The following is a 19,250-nucleotide window of genomic DNA, read 5'->3' as shown; positions in this document are numbered from 1 at the left end:
ATGCTTTTCCATATAAAGTGCTTAGCTTGGTGCCTGGATCTGGGTATGTAGTTAGTAAATGTCCACTTTTCTCCTTGTTGACATTATTTTGCTCATTCTTGCTTCTGTGAAGAATATATGGTATTGGCAATTTTACTGGAGTCCAAATTGACTAGGCCATTGGCTCACCAAAGACAGTCTTCTAGTTCTGGGAAATTTAGCTTGCACCAAAGGCTTGGGAGTTGGGCTCAGCTGGGAAATCATCAGTTTGAAATTAGAGTCAGTTTTCTGATGGAATCAGTGTTACAAGTGGATAGGGTTCCATTGTAGAGTGCTGTAGTTCAGAGGCACGCTTGTGAAATAGTAATTGTTTACAGCATCGTTTTCAATGGAAAAATGTATATTTGTGTTTCAAGGATCAGCTAACACATACCGTTTTGGAGTGCAGCTGTCAGCAATCCAACTGATATATGAGGATCGCCTGCGCAATTAGTTCAGCTTTTGTCACCCCAACCCCCTTCGGCTCCTTTGTAAAACTGAAGTCTTATTTGTTAGTGTCTTCACTGCGGGAAGCAAGAGTTAGTCTTTTCATTCCCTGTCCTTGTGTGAATTGATGAATGAATTTGTGACTGTGCCTTCTGGAGAGAGGTAGTTAGGCTAGTGACTACAGCCCTGAGTGTGGGGAGTGTAAAGTCTGGATCTGGACTTGATTGTAAAGTGTTAGGACCATGACAACCCATGTAAATTTTAGAGCCCTTTACACAGGCTACTCTGCCTCCTGAGTGAGATGAAGCGTGTTTAGGGAACTTAAACTTTTGTAGGTTGTGTGTGGTTGGGGGCTTGTTGGTTGATATGTAACAAACCCAGTGTAGAGGATCAGCTGTGTTCTCTTCCCATAGCCAAAGCTTTAAAAAGGGCTAGTGAGTTAGTGTGGAATTTGTGCTGTGTTGCTATGGGGTTTCTTTGAGATCTGTAAGAGCAGCAGCAGTATTGAGCTTCCTGAACCTGTTTTGTTTTCTTTTCTGAGTGGACCCAGGTTTTTGGGCTATGGAAAGAGCAGGTGCCATGGAGTAGCAGTAGCCTGGATTGCTCGGACCTGGGCTGGGAGGATGAGCCTGGCTGTCTCCACAGCACTCACAGCTCTAGGACGTGGTCATGCTTTCTCTCATGACGTCATTTCTTCCTTGGCAAGTCAGAGATTTCTCCCTTTTTCTTGCCGTAGCCAGGTAAGTGAGGTGCTACCTAGTCAGAACATACTTCTGTAGCTGTGGCTCATCTCCATATATGGCCATATATATGTGTGGCCATATATATGTGTGTGAGGCTGAGGTGGGGTGTGCAGGTATCCTTTGTGCCTTGACAGTACCTTCACTGTTCCTGTCCAGATTCTTATGGCACACCTGGCTTCCCTCACCTTTGGGGTCAGAGAATCCAAAACATTAACTCACCCATGTTTTTGCCTGTTTCTCTCCTCATTTCACCTCTCTCTGCCCACAAGGTCCAGCTGCCCTGTACAGTCCTAAATTTGCTAACTTAACTCCTTATCAATCCTTTAAACATTAAGACTTTCAAGAAGTATGTAAGCTTAAACTCTATACATTTAACTAAATGGATGACTGAATAAAACAAATGCAGAATTCCTTTCTGTATGATTCTAAGACGAGAGAGGGGTCTTAGAATTGGGATACCAGGCACACCTAATGGGATGTGATACTCAGGATCATTTCTGTGGTATACAGATGTCCCAGCTTATGATGGGTTGACCATGATGTGAAAGTGTAATCATCTGGTTTTCTGTTTTTCACTTTCAGCACAGTACTCAATAAATCACATGAGATTTATTCAATACTTTATTATAAAATAGGCTTTCTGTTACATAGTTTGTTTTGGCCATTATAGGCTTATGTAAGTGTTCTGAACATATTTAAGGTGAGGCAGAATAAGCTGTGATGTTCAGTAGGTTAAGTGTATTCAACTAATCATAATTATAAATTATGCATTAATTATTAATACATTCATGCATTTTCCACTTAAGATGTTCTTAACCTATGATGGGTTTATCAGGATGTGACACCATCTGTATCAAGATGGTACCTTTACATGGACAAATTATATTCTGCCTTTAAACATTTTCATAGGCCTGAAATTGATGTTTAAAAGATCATTGTGTATGCTACAATTTATTTGATTTATAGTTAATATAGGCAATTTCTCATTTTTATAAATTATACTGCAATGAATATTTTCTTATTTTTAATTATAATTCTTAGTTAAAGAATCTTGAAATGGGATTCCTGAGTCTCTGAGTCTTACTATAGTCTAATTTCCTTTCTGTAAGAAGCATGTTGATTTATAATGTTAGCAACAATACTTTATTATTTCCTGAAGCCGTGTACCACCTGTGAAGATTTCTAAAATATCTGTAGAGTGGTTCTTTTTGAGTTTGGAGTAGAGGAGTCAGTGGAAGTGTGTTGAACATTGTAAAGGTTAGAGGCCCAAGAGGACAGCTGTTTCTTCTCATTGCTCACCTGATCAAGCCAAATTGATTTCCTGCAGAACTGACTCAAAAAGATTTCAAGTCCTTTCTAGGTTCAATAAGCAAAGGTCTGCACAATTGATTAGTGATGTCTGCCATGAAAATATTGGTGATATATTTGCCTAGGGGTTGCCATTCTTTATCTGGAGGAGTAAGAAATTTGAAGGTCATGGCCAGAGTCCAGGGGGGAATCAAGTATTTCAGCTTGCTTTCCATGGAAAAGCCTAGGTGGTGCCTAGAGTTTTACAAAATAGCAGCTAATCCTTTGTGGTTCCTCACTTCGCAATCATAGATTTACATGTGAATGCAGAGATCGTTGGCACTAGAGGCTTGTATTATGGACAGAATATCCTATGAAGGGTCCACTTCCCAGTCAGTAGAGGGAACCAGTTGCTAGGCGCTAGCACACATTTGATGTCACCCATACAAAGAAGGAGGCAGTGATGCCTTGACAACCCACAGAGGACCTCACTGAACTTTCCTTCTGGTTTGTGGAAGCAGCATTGGTTTTTATTCTGAAGCTTCCTCAACAATCAGCAGTATGTGCCTATTCGTTATTGTCAAGGTAACAGCAGTGATAGCTTCAGAACATGAGGCTGTTGAACAGGGTGAGCAGTGCAAGGTGAAACTAGAAAGCAATGGAAAGTTCCCCTTGTGAGTTCCAGGAATTAGGCTTTTTTTTTTTTTTCTCTAAACAAATTCATGCTTGGCAGGGAGGTTGACTTTACCTGGCAAAAGCTTTAGGAGGATTTGACAAGGGCTCAGAATAATGGTTCTGATTTTACCAACCTTTTGGGTGACTTGAGGACATCACACAGCTACCTCTTTTGCAAAAGCAGAGGATTGAACAAGATGAGCTATGATATCCTCAGAATATAAAATGAAAAACTTACACATAGACGAGTTACCATCAGTGTAAGTCCACCAGAAATAAAGCTAATGGGCAGCTGGGACCCTCCTCTCTCAGCCAGCTTAAAAAAAAAAAAAAGATGTTTTTATTAACATATATTGGTTGGATGGGATTTTATTGTGACATTTCTGAATAGGGGAGTTTCATTGTGGTGTTTCCATATGCTTGCAATGTACCTTGGTTAGGCTCACCCCCATCATCATTCTCCCTCCTCCTACTCCTCCCTACTTAAAATGTTTTCCACAGGTTTCATGTATCTATTTTCATACAAGTATATAAAATACATTGACCATATTTACTCCCTTTATCCTCCCCATTCACCCCTCCCCTCCTGTTAATATCCTCCCCTTTCTAGGATCTTTTTTACATCCCTGTCCTTCATTTGTTCAGAGACCTTGCCATGGTATTTCATTTGTGAATATATTGTACTTTAATCACCCCCTGTATTATTCTCTCTTACCCTTTTCCCCTAACCCTATTATTCAACAGCTTTTAGTGTGTTTCATTATGCCTTCTTCCTACACAGATGCAATGTATTTCAATATTGTTTATTCTCTCTCATTTTCTTTTCCTCTCCCTCTTCTCCTAGCTCCCTCATACAGACCCACTATTGCAAATGTGTTCCATACATATGTATGTATGATCATGTTTGTATTTGTGTATACATTCATCCTTTGACTCTGTCTTCCACATATGAGTGAAAACGGGTATCCATTTTCTTTCTGCACTTGGCTTACTTTGCTTAACATGATGATCTCCGGTTCCATATACTATATCTTCTTAATCCATTCGTCAGTTGTAAGACATCTGACTGCTTCTATAGCTTGGCTATAGTGAATAGTAATCCAGTAGATATGGGTATGCAAGTGTCTCTATTGTATCCTGACTTACATTTCTTCAGATATATGGTTAGGAGTAAGTAGTATTGCTGGATCATATGGTACTTCTATTTCTAGTTTTTTGAGGAAGCTCCACTGTTTTCTGCAGTGGTTGTACTAATTTACATTCCCACCAACAGTGTGTGAGGGTTCTTTTTTCCCACATCCTGGCCAGCATTTTTAGTTGGTGGTGTTCTTGATGGTAGCCATTCTAAGGCAGAACCTTAATGTTGTGTTGATTAGCATTTCCTTTATGGCCAGGGATGTTGAGCATTTCTTTGTGTATTTTATTGCCACTTGTACTTTTTCCTTTGAAAAATTCTGTTCAGTTCATTTGCCCATTTCTTCATTGCATTGTTGATTCTTTGGGAGTTTAGTTTTTTTGAGTTCCCTGTAAATTCTGGTTATTAATCCCTTGTCAGATAACTGGCAAAGATTTTCTCCCATTCTGTGGGCAGTCTCTTCAGTCTGGTGGCCATTTCTTTTGCTGTGCAGAAGTTTTTAGTTTGATGTAGTCCCTTTTGTCAATCCCTTTCTCTTAATTGCTGAGCTATTGGAGTTCTATTCGAGAAGTTACTCTCTATACCTATATGTTCCAGTGTTTTCCTGTTTTCTTCCTGCAGAGGTTTCAGAGTTTTAGGTCTTACATTGAGATCTTTGATCCACTTTGAATTGGTAGTAGTACAGGGTGAAAGACAGAGATCTGGTTTCAGTTTCAGTGCATGTGGATATCCAGTTTTCCCAGCACCATTTGTTGAAGACAGCCTGCCTCTTTAAATGCACTCTGTCTTCACTCGGTTAGTTTTGTTCTCTTTCCTGCTTTCCACCTCTTTGTTTTCATGTGTGATAGTTGTGACTTTGTGGACCTCTCCCTCTTTGTGTGTCATAGTACACAGTGCAATTGTTTCTATGGGATGCAGTCTCAGTCAGGTTCTAGCAGGAAATGGAAGTCACAGTGCAGAGGGCCTCCTGGCTCTCCACCCAAGCTTAGGCAGGTCTTCCCCTAGTGGCCTGCAGAGGAGCAGCAGCTGTCCTGGAAAAGGACAGCACACAGGTCCCAGCATTGCAGTTAGTCTCTCTACCTGTTGCAAAGTCACCAGCCAGAGAGATGACTTGTAAATTATTCCCTTTTCCAAGACAAACTAAAATTATCAAACATATGAGAGAAATGTTTAGAGTTGTATTGTTAAAAGAAAAAGGAAAGAAACACTGTGGGCGTTTGACTGACAAATCAGTGGTTACAGCTAAAATTTGAGTAGGCTTGCTGCACAAAAGTTGGTGTTTTTAGCCTTAGCCATTGCAGAAGGCAAGGAATAGAGTTAATAATTGTAAGATGGCTTTTTAGTTTTCATCATGAAGGGTATTTTAGGGACTGCGGTCAATTGTTTGAAACAGAGCCTTTGGGTAGATGGACTCTTAAGATGGTGCTTCCCAGAGCAGCATCCCAGCTAAGACGATGCAGCACCTGTCAAGGCTCCATGCACCAAGGCCACATGAGCCCACTGTGATCTGTGCTGAGAGCTTCAGGGCAGAAGGGCCTTGACAGTGGGAACTAGAGGCTTCGCAGTTCTGGGCTCAGAAGGAGGGTGAACCTGGTTGTGAAAGGAAAGGATAAGAGGAGGACAAAGCAGGAGCAAAGCATGGCAGGCAAGAGCTGGCCTCAGTGTCCTGGGTGCCTGAGCTGGTTACAAGAGAGTAGCCCATCCCACCTCTGCTTGCTGGGATGACCCTCTGTCAAGCACCTAGCTCTGCTCTGGGACTCCTGCAGGCCAAGGAGGTGGCCGCCATCTTCCACAGAGGGCTCCAGCAGAGTGTTGACCTGGGGAAGGCAGAGTGTGACAAATGCTTGTTGGGTGAGTGAAGAATGAGCAAGTGCATAAATGATGGATGGAAGAGCCCTAAGAAAGAATTCCTAAACTGTGGTGGAGGAAAAAAGAAAGGAGTGTGTCAATGGGAGGTGAGGTCCCCACCCTGCTATGTGGCAGTCGTAGAAAACAGTTGACTTCCTGGCAGAATGGTGGTAGCAGGGGATATTTGCCTTGTTTGCAGGGGCAGCTTCTTATTCTTTGGGATGGAAGAGGGCAAGTGTGTGCCTGTCCGTGGGGAATGAGCCTAAGAGCATCTGGAAGGACCAGAACCATGCTGGTTTGAGGGAGGGCAAGGAAACCTGGGCCAGGATGCACAGGAAGATAGGGATTGAGCAGGGGCACTGACTGGAGTCTTTTGCCCTGCTGTCTTCCTGCTGCTGCCACCTCTTTGAGCTCTGTACTTGGATTGGCACACTGCGGAGGGATAGCTTTGGTGTGTGTGTTGTTGGGGCCCAGAGACAATACAGACTGCACTCATGGTGGGGAGGCCTGGGTTGGACTGTCCTGATGAGTGTCACAAGCCCAGGTGCCTCCTGCCCCAGGTTTGTGGGAATTGTTGTCCAAACATAGAAGTGAAAAGGGATATGAATAATTCACCTTGCTGATTGGCATTTCAAATCTCATTGCGGATTTCAGTGTCTGAAGAAAGACACACTTCTTTGAGTTATAACATTTTCTCCTTGATCATTTGCTTTTAAAGTCAAACTTTTCATATAGGAGACCTATGCCACGGTTCCTTCTTAAGTCTTCTAAAACTTTTTACCATACTTTTCCTTCTGTGGAAGCAGTATATTTGCATTATAGAAAATGCTGATCACGACAAGCAGAGAAGCAGCCACTGTGTCCTCTGGTTGCATGCTCCTGTGGGGCAGACTTGGTGCCCTATGGTACTCATGGCTGTCTTCATTCTTTTCCAGGACACCGGGGTTGGGAAGTCAAGCATTGTGTGCCGCTTTGTCCAGGATCACTTTGACCACAACATCAGCCCCACCATTGGGTAAGTTCTGTGTGTTCCTACCCTTTCAGGGCACACAGGTCACTCTGTCTGCGGCTAAGTCTTCAGCAGGGCCATGGTTTCCATCCCCACCAGTGAGAATAAATTCCAATAGAAGACTGCAGAAATTCAGGGATTTCCAACCCTGTGTCCAGGCTATTGTCCCTGTCATTTTTTTTTAAACCAACCCTCCTCTTGCTGCAGCCCAAGACCATTTCCTTGTTCTCTAAGAGCATAAATTCCAGATGGGAGATAACACACAGGACCAATCCTGATGGCTGCCAGCTTGCCTGGTATTTATCCCTGACATGTCCTCACACATCAGGGCAGTAGGACAGTTTTTGAATCGGATTAAGTTTCCCTTTCTGGATGAATCTAATGCCAGTATTTCTGCACTTACGCTTGGAGGACAGGGTAGCAGTGGGTTGTTCAGGTCTGAGACCTGAACCTTGGGGCGTACAGTTTTTTTCTCCCATCTTCCCTTTCCCGTGAGCTCTGTGACCTAATGTGTGTTTTTTTCAGGTGCTTGCTTTTCACCCTCTTAGAATTTTGCCTTCCTTATTTTTCATACTGAAGATACTGTATTCTCTATGAGATCAAAGGGAAACAACAAGTCTGTGTATTTGGGGGAACTGGCCAGATTAATGAGCAGAGAGGGGGTGGTCTCTGTGAATGGGAGGTGGAGAGAATTCATGGTAGGGAATAAATAGGTGCTCACAAGCAGTGGGTGACGAGACTGATGGTTGGAGCTATGTAGGTTAGAAAATCCACCTCCTGTTGGAACTAAAGAATGCTTAAAGAAACAAGTTCATGAAAGCATGTGTCAAGGGTTATGAAGGTGGCTGGGTGTGGTGGTGCACACTGTAATCCCAGCTCCTCAGGAGGCAGGGGGAGAGTCTCACGTTTGAGGCCAGCCTGTTAAATTACATTTTTAAAATAAAAAGGCAGTGCCTGCTTATACACAAATAGTGGTCAGTGCATGCAGATGGCAAGCATGAGTGTTGAGCACTATTGTACAATAGGTACGTTATCTGCATCAAAGCAAGTCATCATGTCAGTCTGCATTCAAGGACAGAGAAACACACCCCACCTCATGGTGGGAGGGGTGATGTGTGTGTGGGGAGAGTGGTTGGGTGTTAGTAGCCATTCTGGAGGTGATCACCAGCTGACAGTTTTTTGTCCAGCAAATTCATTCAGGTTTAAAAAAACGGTAACATGGAAACTCTCTGTCCTTTCTGGTCAATTTTTCTGCAAATCTAAAACACCTCTAAAAGTATTAATTTAAAATTTTATAATAGTTTTTAAAATTATAATATTTATTATGAAATTCAGACCCTGCAGAAATACATAAAATAAAAAATGAAGTCAATATTTTGTACTAGCTGTCCAATCCTGTATTCTTCCATTTACATAACATTATTTAAAGTCCAAAGTGCATGCTTAGTGTACTAAGCATTTTCCATGTATATGTAGGCATACAAATAATTTCTAAAAATGAGAATATATTGCATTATTCCTAATATACTACAGCATGAAACCCATGTAGGTTTTCTTATTCTTTTTCATGACTGAGCATTTCCCTGATTTCCAGAGCCACGATTGAAGTATAAATTTTCTGATTATAAAAGTTCATGTTAGCTAGGGGCTGGTGGCTCATGCCTATAATCCTAGCTACTTGGAGGCTGAGATTGGGAGGATCATGGTTCAGGGCCAGCCTGAGCACTGGACATTTTCTCTCCAAAATGGGCTCGGAGGTGTGGCTCAAGCAGTAGGGTGCCTTCTTTGCAAGTTTAAAGCCTTGAATTCAAATCCCAGTCACACCAAACAAAATGTGAACAAAAATGTTCACATTGAACTGGGTATGTAGCACAGTGGTAGAGCCTGTGATTTGCATGCAAGAGGCCTGAGTTCCATCCCAAACCCTAGAACAAAAAGTTCATGTTCACTTTAGAAATCCCAAAATACACAGAGCTTCTAAAAATAGAAACCATAGTATGTATACACACATATTTATTTAGTTTTTAATCTATTTTCTACTTAATATATTTTGAAATTTTCTGATGTTATAATGACATTATCTTCAAAAATACGTGAAAGTAATATTTTTGGTGACTATTAACTGAAAATGAAGAAAATCATAAGTGAAAATATAGAAATTGCCCATAATCTACCTTTCAGAGGTAACTACTGTACACATTTGCTATTTTTTTCCAATCTTTTTTCTCTGTGTGTATGTCTAATTTTTTTAAATGGCCTTTAAAAACAATGGTTTTTAATGACTGTATTTTCTATTTAAGACATTTCAGTTGCTTAAATATTTTTTTAGTATAAATAAACTTAATGTGTGCCTCCAATTCTTTCTTTAGGTTAAATTCATGACAATGGAATAATTAGTTCAAGAATAAGAACATACTTTAGAATCATGGTGAATATTGCTTTTTAGGAAGGGTCCTTATTGTTTTACATATTCACCAGCTTCAGGTATTATTTTTTAATTGACACATATGATCTTAAGCTCTGTTTCTTCCTGTAAGCATCACACAGGTTTTGGAAGCCGCAGCTCTGTGAGGGGGCTGCTCCACTTTTGCTGTCCTGCCCCTCGCTGTTCCTCTAGAGTCAACAAGGCTCAACTCCCCAAACTTTAGCCATTGACTTTTCCTGACATAGTTTAATTTTCCAAAGTGTAAATTGCCAAAAATTCCTCTTCTGGAACTTTTAAGAAAATGTTTCCAAACTCTGGTTTCAGAAAAATAAAGCCAGCAGGAACATATTTTGAAACGTATGGATTGTTGGAAGTTACTATAAATGGAATGCTTAGTTTTAGAAGACTTGAGTACTTATCCCACAGCTAGTAGATTCAGTGGTCGGGGAATCTGGCTTGTAGATTTGCTACACTTGGAAGCATAGGTACTGGCCCCATTCCGCAGATGAGGAAATTGAGTAGCTTCTCTAAGGCTGGCAACAAGGACTGTGGACTCCAGTCCTGCTGTGCCATTAGATCTGACCAGCGACCAGGCCTTCTTTTGGTTCTTAGGAACTTCTCCTCTTTAAAGGGGTGGAATGAGTATTTCACGTGGTTTATTTTTTCAGCCCTAAAAGTTTATGATGTTAGGTTTTAAAGGCATGAGCTTTGTTTTCTAAGCCTGAGAAGAACTTTGAAAGGGCAAGGTTGATATATTGTTTATCTCAGTACCTAGGCTATATAGAAGAATGAGCGAAAATCTGGCTTGCGTAAAAGTAAAAAAAACAAAGCCCCACAATATTGATATACTTGTATCCATAAAGTTTTCCAATGCCTTTAGGGAAAAAAATCCATGAATAAAGTTAAAGGGCAAATATTTAACTGTACAGTATTATTTAAAAATATATTATTACAAAAGGTTAGTATAAAGTTTTTACTTAGAAAATGAGTAAGAAAAGAATGACTATCTCAACTGGAACATGAGTAAAGGTCATGGGCTAGAGATTTAAAAAGGAAAACACAAGGAAACAGAAAACTCAAAAAATGATGCTCAGACCTGTAATGAGCATAATGAAAACACAGCCATCATACACGCTGTAACAGGAACTGCCTGAGTTTGGCATCTGTCAAAAATGGATCATAGCTGCATTTAAGAACTAAGTCTAAGGGGAAGTGGAGATGTAGCTCAGAGGTAGAGCAAATGCTTAGCTTGTGCTGTTGAAGCCATGGATGTAATTCCCAGCACTACCACTGCCCCCAAAAAATGAAAGCAAGAAAAACAAAAGAGTTAATGCTAAGAAAATAGTTGTACAATGACACAGAGATGTAAATACAAGTATATTTATTGAGTTATTAGTGAAAAATAGGTACCCTAAATGTCCACCAATGGGGTATCGAATAAACCCATAATGTGATGTATAATATTTCAGTCACTTTAAATAAGGATACTGATCTCTATTCATAGAAATAGAAAGATATCCATGAAATATAAAGTGAGGGGAACTAAAATTTAGTAGAGTGTGATTCATTTTCTTGGTAAAGTTGTATAAGTGTAATTGGGGAAGACACCAACTTACTAGCAGTGACTGTGGCTAGATGATAAAATGATGGTTGATATTTATTTCCTTTATTTTCATTTTTTGGATGTGTGCATAATGCTTTTTTATGGGAAAAATTAAAGACCTGTTTTTGGAATATATTTGCTCTGATCAGTAGTCTGGAATATCTATTTTAAGCACTTTTAAAGAAATAAAGGAATAGATGTGGTTTTTATAATGGTGGGTCATATCACTTAGACAAATTGCACTTAGTGCAATTGTATGTTGGTAACTAGAACTGTCTGTTAATCTGTGATATGTGTATGTGTGTTGCTGGGGTGTGGGATGTATACTTTTCTACTTGGAACTTAATGTAGTTTGCCTCTTATTCCTTGGAGAGTTAGAGGCTGAGAAAACAGTGCTGTGATGAGTCCCAAGTTGAGAGCAACACTGAGCTGGACTGAGTGGAACAGGGTCGGCCATTGAAACATATCTTGCTCTGTGCCCCTCCAAACCACAGTCTGTGTCTTCTAGGATTAAGAACATGGGAGGACATCAATATCACACCTCAAAAATTAACTTGACCCCATGATAATACCTCACATGTAGTCCAAATTAAATTTCTCTGTTTGTCCTTATTCTTCTTTTTCCCCCTCCTTTTTTGAAGCTGGGAGTTGACTCAGGACCTCACCCATGCTACGTAAAAGTTCCACCTCTGAACCACACTCCCAGTCCCTCTCCAACTGTCCTTAAAGTAGCCTTTAGAGCTGTTTTCCCCTAAGTCAGAATTCAAGGCCCATGTGTCGCATTTGTTTGTTTAATTTCCTTCCTCTTAGTCTAGATTCTTGAAATATCTCGCTGCTGTTTGTGGGGTTTTTGTTTGTTTGTTTTGTTTTGTTCCTTTTGCTTTCGTGACATGAGCTTATGTGAAGCATCCAGGCTGGCTGACTTGTAGAATGTACCTCATTCTGTATTTGCCTGATTGTTTTCTTACGTGTTTTTCCTCAGAATGCCACATAGGTTGGTGACTGTATTTTTATTCCATTGTTTTAGGAGGCTTGTCTTGCTTTTTCTGGGGAGGGCGGAGGGAAGAGTTTGTGCATGCTAGCCAAGTACTCTACCACTTTGAGCCATGCCCCTAGTTCTGTTTTTTAATGAATGAAAAACTAGCTCATAGAAGAAGAAAGACAAGCCTATGAAATATTCCTTGTATTGGATTTTTATGCCTTTTATGAGCACAAAGAAAATGCTTATTAAGAGGAAATCTGCAGTTGTTTTCATGATCCACTGAGGCTTTAAAAATTCTCCCTTTTTAATGAGAAAGCATAGATTTTTGTTATGTTCAGTCTTTATCCTTACATTTCTGCAAACAAATTGAGATTTAGCTATAATTTTATTAGTTCCTCCGTGGGTTGGGTTCATATTAGCATAGATAAATATGGAAGGCAGCTTTTTTTTTGGCATTGAGGATTCAAAGCCATAACATGATAAAATGCCATGTTGTTGTAATAATAAGCTTCTAGTATCTAAGGTCAAATATTTAATACCACCTTGAGCTCTGGGGAGTATTATCTTAGAACAACTGAAGCTAACTGGTTTTGGTGTCTTGTGAGTATGTTCTTTTTGTTTCATTTGGAAACCTCCAGTTGGATTAATAGAAAATGCAGAATATTTTCTTTTGGGTGGGATGACTCTAATAGCTCTTCTCTTCTGTTACTGGTTCTTGAAGGACAAGAACTCTTGGAGTCCTATTGAGGTGTAATGTTAACTCATTTGACCCATGAATCTTTTTTTGGTGGGAGTGGGGTTTGAACTCTGGGCTTTATGCTTGCAAAGCTGGCGCTGTCCCACTTGAGCCACATCTGTAATCCATTTTGGCCTGGTCATTTTGCAGATGGGGGTCTCATGAATTATTTGCTCAGGGTGACTTCAAGCTGCAATCTTCCTGATCTCAGCCTCCCAAGTAGCTAGTATTAACAGAGCTGAGCCACCAGCACCCTGCTTGGCCTGTGGAACTTAGTGACGAATTAGTAATGTGGAGGTGTTGTTAACTCTCTTTTCAGGGCGTCTTTCATGACCAAAACTGTGTCTTGTGGAAATGAGCTTCACAAGTTTCTCATCTGGGACACTGCTGGTCAGGAACGGGTGAGTGTACACTTCTGTTGGCTTTCTAGGAAAATGAAGACCAGCTTTGAAGGTCTCTTTGTATTAGGCAAGATGGTATTGGTTGCAGGTGGTGGAAGCCTTGATTGGGATAACTTCAGTGGAAAGGACCTGTACTTTAATGAGGTGTATGAAAATCTAAGTGAGTTGCTATGGTGGGGTAAGGTTCCCAAACGTTGCCAGGGGTGCTCATCTGCCTTTATTCCCATTTCTTTCCACTTAGTGCAGTTGTGGCTGAACCATTCATTGGCTTCCTCTTCAGGCAGACCTTCTTCACTCCTTTCCCCAGTGATGGCAAGGATGACCCCACAAACCACTCTGGACCTATATTCTGCTGCTTTATCAACCCAGGAAAGGGAGCATGACTGTGCTAGGGGGATCATGTGTCTTTTTAAATTTAATTTAATTTTTTAAAATTAGGATATATTCATTGTACAGGGGAGGTTCCGAGTGACAGTTCCAAATGAGTTTTTATTGTACATTGGTTAGATCACCCCCACCGTCTCTCCCCCTTAGCCCCCTTTCATCCCACTTCAAGCATGTTCTATTTCATGTAGGTATATGAAGCCCATCAACCACATACCCTCACCTTAATCTCCTTCATTCACCCTCCTCCCTCCCACAAGTTTTCCCCCTTTACCTATTTTACAGTCCTACCTTTTGTTATTAATATTTAAGTCAATGTTCAAAGGGATTTCTCAGCATATCCCTCGTGTCAGTATATTTTAATTTGGTCTGGAACCTGTGTCTTGTTGCCTGTGGGTTCTCATTGGCTGGCTTTGGGTACAGCTTACAGGTGGATTTGGTGCCCCTACTGGTGGGGCCAGGTAATACACTTCACCCCTGGAGAGGGATGTGAGGTATCCTCCCTCCCCTGGCCCCATTGACTAGAAGTAAGGTAGGCTTGGCTCCCCAAGGAAAAATTGGGTTTTCTTCTAGAAAAGTGGGGGAATGGATGTTGGGTTGACTGAAACAGCAGATTTCTCTCTTCTTCTAAATTCTCTTTATTTGCTAAAAACATGTATGTGGAAGATTATATAGGAAGCTCATGCCTAGAGCTTCAAGATTTAATAAGGGGAAATAAACCAACATGGGGTCTGTGTCATAACTATCGTGTATACTATCAGCTCTGAAAGCAGTGACCAGGACAAATAAAGCGCAGAGATAGACAGCACCTCGGCTCAGCCAGAGCTTTCAGCCCACTCAAAACTTAAGCAGAACTGGTAATTACAGAGTGAAACTAGCTCAGCTGTCTCTTGTCTATCCAAGCTCAAATATCACCTGTACCTACCCTATTTACACCGCAACACTTCCTGCCCATACGCCTCCACTCGCTTCCTGCTCTCATTGTCTCCATAACTCTTGCTGTCTTGTAATACACAATTTAATTCACAGTGATACTGTTTACTGTCTGTCTGAGAGGATCTTGTTTATTGTCTTTCTCTCTCTGAAAGAAACCCAGCATTCAGGACAATCCATAACCTATTATCTAATCTTTATTAATCAAGTATTAGTTTATATAATTTTCATTTTATATAAATCCCCTTTAAAAACTAAAGTTCCAGTATTTGTAGGTTAAGGCATTTTTAAAAACTTAAAACAAAAATGGGATGAATCTTCTGGCCTACAAAAGCTAACCTCATTGGAATGTCTTCTGCTGCTAAATTGAGAGCACAGACTTGTGCACATAGGAAATGCCAACCTGGGGCCCCTCTTTAACTCACTTTTAGCTGTGCCTGCTGACGCCCCAAATGAAGTAACCAACTCAAGGGAAAATGTCTTTTTAGGACTCTTACTTCTTTACCTACCTGTGTGTGCCTTGCAGTTGATCTGTGAGTTTTTTGTTTTATTTCTGGGTTGTTACATAACCTAAACAGAAAGGTTTTCTTGTTCCCCCTTTTCCCATTGGTTGCTTTTGCAACTGCTTTTACCTAGCATAATAAGTCAACTTTACAAGTAACTGGTTTAGCATTAGCCACACCACTGCTTCCACTACTGGTTGCTGCTTTCTGGAGACTTACTGTGCTCCCTGCACTGTTCCCAGTGCCTTTTCTGTGTATACGCGCATTAAGCCCTGTGAGGGATGGACACCCATCCCCATTTACAAGTGAGGTCATCAGGGTATCGCACAGCTAATAATGCATAAAGCTGAAATTTGAATTTGGCAATCCAGGTCCTAAGCTTTATAGTTTTGTTTTGATTGAAAAATCACACAAAAGCCATGCAATTGAAAGCAATTATCCACCCAGATATTTCCACCATTAACATTAGATGATTATTCTTCAGCCATCTCTCTTTGTACATGATACTTTTACATCAATGGGATCATGAGTCTTTCTAAATTTTTGTTTATTTTTTGGTGGTACTGGGGTTTGAACCAGGGTCTTCACTTGCTGGGTAGGCACTCTGCTGCTTGAGTCACTCCTCCAGACCTTTTTTGCTTCAGGTTATTTTTCAGGTATTGCTCAGACTGCTCTTCCTGCCTGTGTCTCCCACATAGCTGGGATCCTGGGCATGAACCACCACACTCATCAGGATCGTGTTCTTCACAACCTGCCGTTTCCATCTGATAGTACAGTCTCATTAAGGAGAGATTTCTGTCCGATCTGAACAGAATCCTGGGCACTTACTTACCTATTCTAATAGGTTGACTGCTTTTCATGAGATTTACTGTTTCTGGCTTAATGATTATGCTGAAGAAAAAGAGCAAGGGAAAATCCTCAGCTGATTGTATTTCTAGCTATTATAAGTACTTTTCTAAAAATTTGACTATTAGTAGTAGTAGACACTTGTGACTATATTAATATATTCATAATTTGTTTTGTTTTGTTTTGCAGTGCTGGGAATGGCTCCCAGGGCCTTGTGCATGCTAGGCAGTTACTCTACCACTGAGCTACATCCCCAGCCCTATTCCACAATTCTTAGAAACGCTAGTATTTTATGTACAAGGCATTGCTCCATGGTAGTGATATTCTTCCTCTATACTTCTGGAAGGGGGCTTTAGTTTGGGATAACAATTCAGGTGAGTGGTTTTAGAATCTAGACTTGTGGAGAGTGGGTATGTGAGCAACAGCCACAAGACCATGGTTGTTTTTCCCGCTCACCTCAAGCCCTGACTTGGTTCCCAGGGTCAGCCTTGTCTGCTGTCCTTTGATGGAGTCTAGCATCTCTCCAGCCATGGCAGTTTTTCAGTTGTCTTTGGTAGCTTGTTGAGACTTTAATTGTGCTTGTAATGACGTTGCCTAGTGTTGAGCTAAAAATAAATTCCCTGCTATTGCTTGTGCCTATTGCTATTTGTTCTGTTTCATTAATTATTGAGCCCAGTGAATTTTATTATCCCTCCTTGTCTTTGTAGAAATCTGCTGCTGTTCTCCTTCCTTTCATAATTTTAAACAAGCGTTTTCTTTGGATGTATGATGATATAAAGACAAAGATTTCTGTGTCCTCCAAGGGTTAGTGCTCTGCCCAGTGCTTAATATGTTAATAACTCAGTATTTTTTTACCTGTGAGGTGATGGCACCAACGCCTGCCAAGCATGCACAGCATCCTGCTCAGTGCCCTACTTACTGCCCGGTACTAATCTCCTCTAGTATTTGTAACACAAATTTATCTACTCATGAAAAATTACTTTCTCTCTGAGCTCTGAAATGTAAAAGCGATCCTCCTCCTCCATTCCTTCTTTGATTCGGAGGGCATCCAGCCTTGACACTGTGCCTGCATCTTGCTTTCTTCATTCATCCATGTAGCATGGGCTTCCTGTCTCATTCTTTTGGTGGCTACAGGGAAATCCCCAGAGTGTCTCCATAAACATGGTTGTGAAAATGTATTTTCCAGTTGACCACTTGTCCAATTTGTTAGCAGCTTAACATTGTCAGGATTTGTGCATTCAGTGTGCTGCTCCCACAGGAACTAGGGAGAGGGTGAGGCTTCTGTTGCCATTTTTGTGGGTTGTGGAGGTTCGGTCTTGACCCTTCTGGATGGTTATTGTGCTGTCTTCTGTGTTTCATCAAGCTGTGAAGAGAACAGGGTAGGAGGCCAGCAAATGTCTTGGGGAGGCTGATACAGAACTCACACCTCACAGTGGTCTACAGGAGGGAGAAGGGGATTTATTTGCCCACTGCCCTTTTGTGCTGTTGGTATGTGGAACATTACCAATCTCTTTTCTTTTCTCTTCTCCCCTCCCTCCCTCCCTCCCTTTCTTTTTTTCTTCCTTCCTCCCTCCCTCCCTCTCTTCCTTCTTTCCTTCCCTCCCTCCCTTTTTTCTTTCCTTCCTCCCTCCTTCCTTCCTTCCTTCCCTCTTTCTCTCCCTCCCTTCCTTCCTCCCTCCCTTCCTTCCTTCCTCCCTTCCTTTCTTCCTCCCTCCCTCCCTTCCTTCCTTCCTTCCTTCCTTCCTTCCCTCCTTCCCTTTCTTCCTTCCTTTTTTCCTTCCCTTCCTCCCTCCACTTTTTTTTCAGGCTAAGTGTGTTTTTCTAAGATATCCTTGCTCATTCCCAGAGCAAGGGGCAAGTGGGCAGCGTCAGAGGGAGGGAGTCCCCCCTTTTCTCCTTTTTACTAAATGCTGCAGCTTATTGGGGGTGGGGGGTGTAAGGCTTCAAGCAAAGAAGTAGTGCCTGTGTGCCTTTAATCAAGTCATTCATAAATACAGTGTTCATCTCTGAATTCCTGGCTGCCATTTCCCATGCCTCATTTTCCCTGCTCTATCCTGCCTCAGAACCATAAACAAAATTTTGTTCCTGAAACTATCACTTAAAATTTATCAAGCCGTTAGGCTTGAAATTCATGATATTTGACTAAGTTAATCCTCCCTCCCTTCCTCTCTTCCTTCCTTCAGTACTGGTTTTGAACTCAGGGCCTCCTGCTTGCTAGGCAGATGCTGTACCACTTAAGCTACACTCCCAGCCCTTTTTGCTTTGGTTATTTTTGAGATAGGGTCTTCTGTTTATGCCCAAGCAGCCTGGACCTTGGTCTTCCTATTTACAGGTCCCACATAGCTGGGATGACAGGTGCACATCACCACACCCAGCTTTTATTAGCTGAGATGGGGTCTCACTAACTTTTTGCCTGGGCTGGTCCTGAACTTTGATCCTCCCTATCTCTGTCTCTCCAGTAGCTGGAATTATATAGGCTTGAGTGGCATGCAGTCCTTAATTATATTCCTTAAATGAATGAATATATCATCAAGGTAGTATTATTTGCACCATATTTGATTTTTTTCAGAATATTGTGTAACCTGGGACCAGACTTTGTCACTTAACACATAATGCTGAGGAGAATGTGCTCATTTGCATTCACTGACTCCTGAGGCTTGCACCTTTTTCCTGGTACCATTCATACTCTTTTAACCATGCAATATTCCAAGCATTCCAAAAAAATCTTAGAAAATAATACAATAAACATCTATATTTGTACTATCTGAGTTTATGTAATATGTTTTATGTGGTGCTGGGAATGGAACCCAGGGCCTCACTGAATATGCTAGGCAAGCACTCTACTACTGAGCTCCACCTCCAGCACTGTTTAATCTTTACTTGTTCCTTCTGTCATGACTTGCCTTTGAACTCTTAGTACCCAAGAAGGAGAGAAAGCCATGGTTACCTTCTGTAGGACCTGATAGTTGAAGCAATCAGGAAAATTGGGGACTCTGTGCTGTTTAGCCAGGCTGAGTTCATCAATGAGGGGGGACTTTTGCAAGTAATGGGTCAGCTGATGTGCGAGTGTGTGCTCAGAGTGTCAGGAAACGCACAACTGAAGGGTAAATGCTGGGTGGGTCTGAGTGGGTCCCTCAAGAAGGCACATGACACTGGAGGCAAGCACATGTCTGAGAGCAAACTCAGGCTTTCTAAACATTAAAAGAAATCCTTTTGCTCTCTTTCTTTCTTCCTTCAGGACCTCAAAATCTATGGAAAGAAAGTGGTTCACTACT

The 19,250-nt window shown here is 41.3% G+C and overlaps 1 protein-coding gene across 2 annotated transcripts in view; it reads left to right on the top strand.

Annotated features, from left to right (window-relative positions):
• The window catches only part of Rab31 (RAB31, member RAS oncogene family), a 136,723-nt gene that overhangs the window by 52,563 nt on the left and 64,910 nt on the right, over positions 1-19,250 (top strand). For both annotated transcript variants that reach the window (XM_020186817.2, XM_020186819.2), the window contains exons 2-3: positions 7,089-7,168; positions 13,228-13,309. In XM_020186817.2, coding sequence (XP_020042406.1) covers positions 7,089-7,168; positions 13,228-13,309 — 162 coding nt within the window. The remainder of the gene's footprint in view (positions 1-7,088; positions 7,169-13,227; positions 13,310-19,250) is intronic.

Source organism: Castor canadensis, chromosome 4 (assembly GCF_047511655.1).
Source record: "Castor canadensis chromosome 4, mCasCan1.hap1v2, whole genome shotgun sequence".
Classification (NCBI taxonomy): Eukaryota; Metazoa; Chordata; class Mammalia; order Rodentia; family Castoridae; genus Castor; species Castor canadensis.
This window is presented reverse-complemented; position numbering and strand designations above follow the sequence as displayed.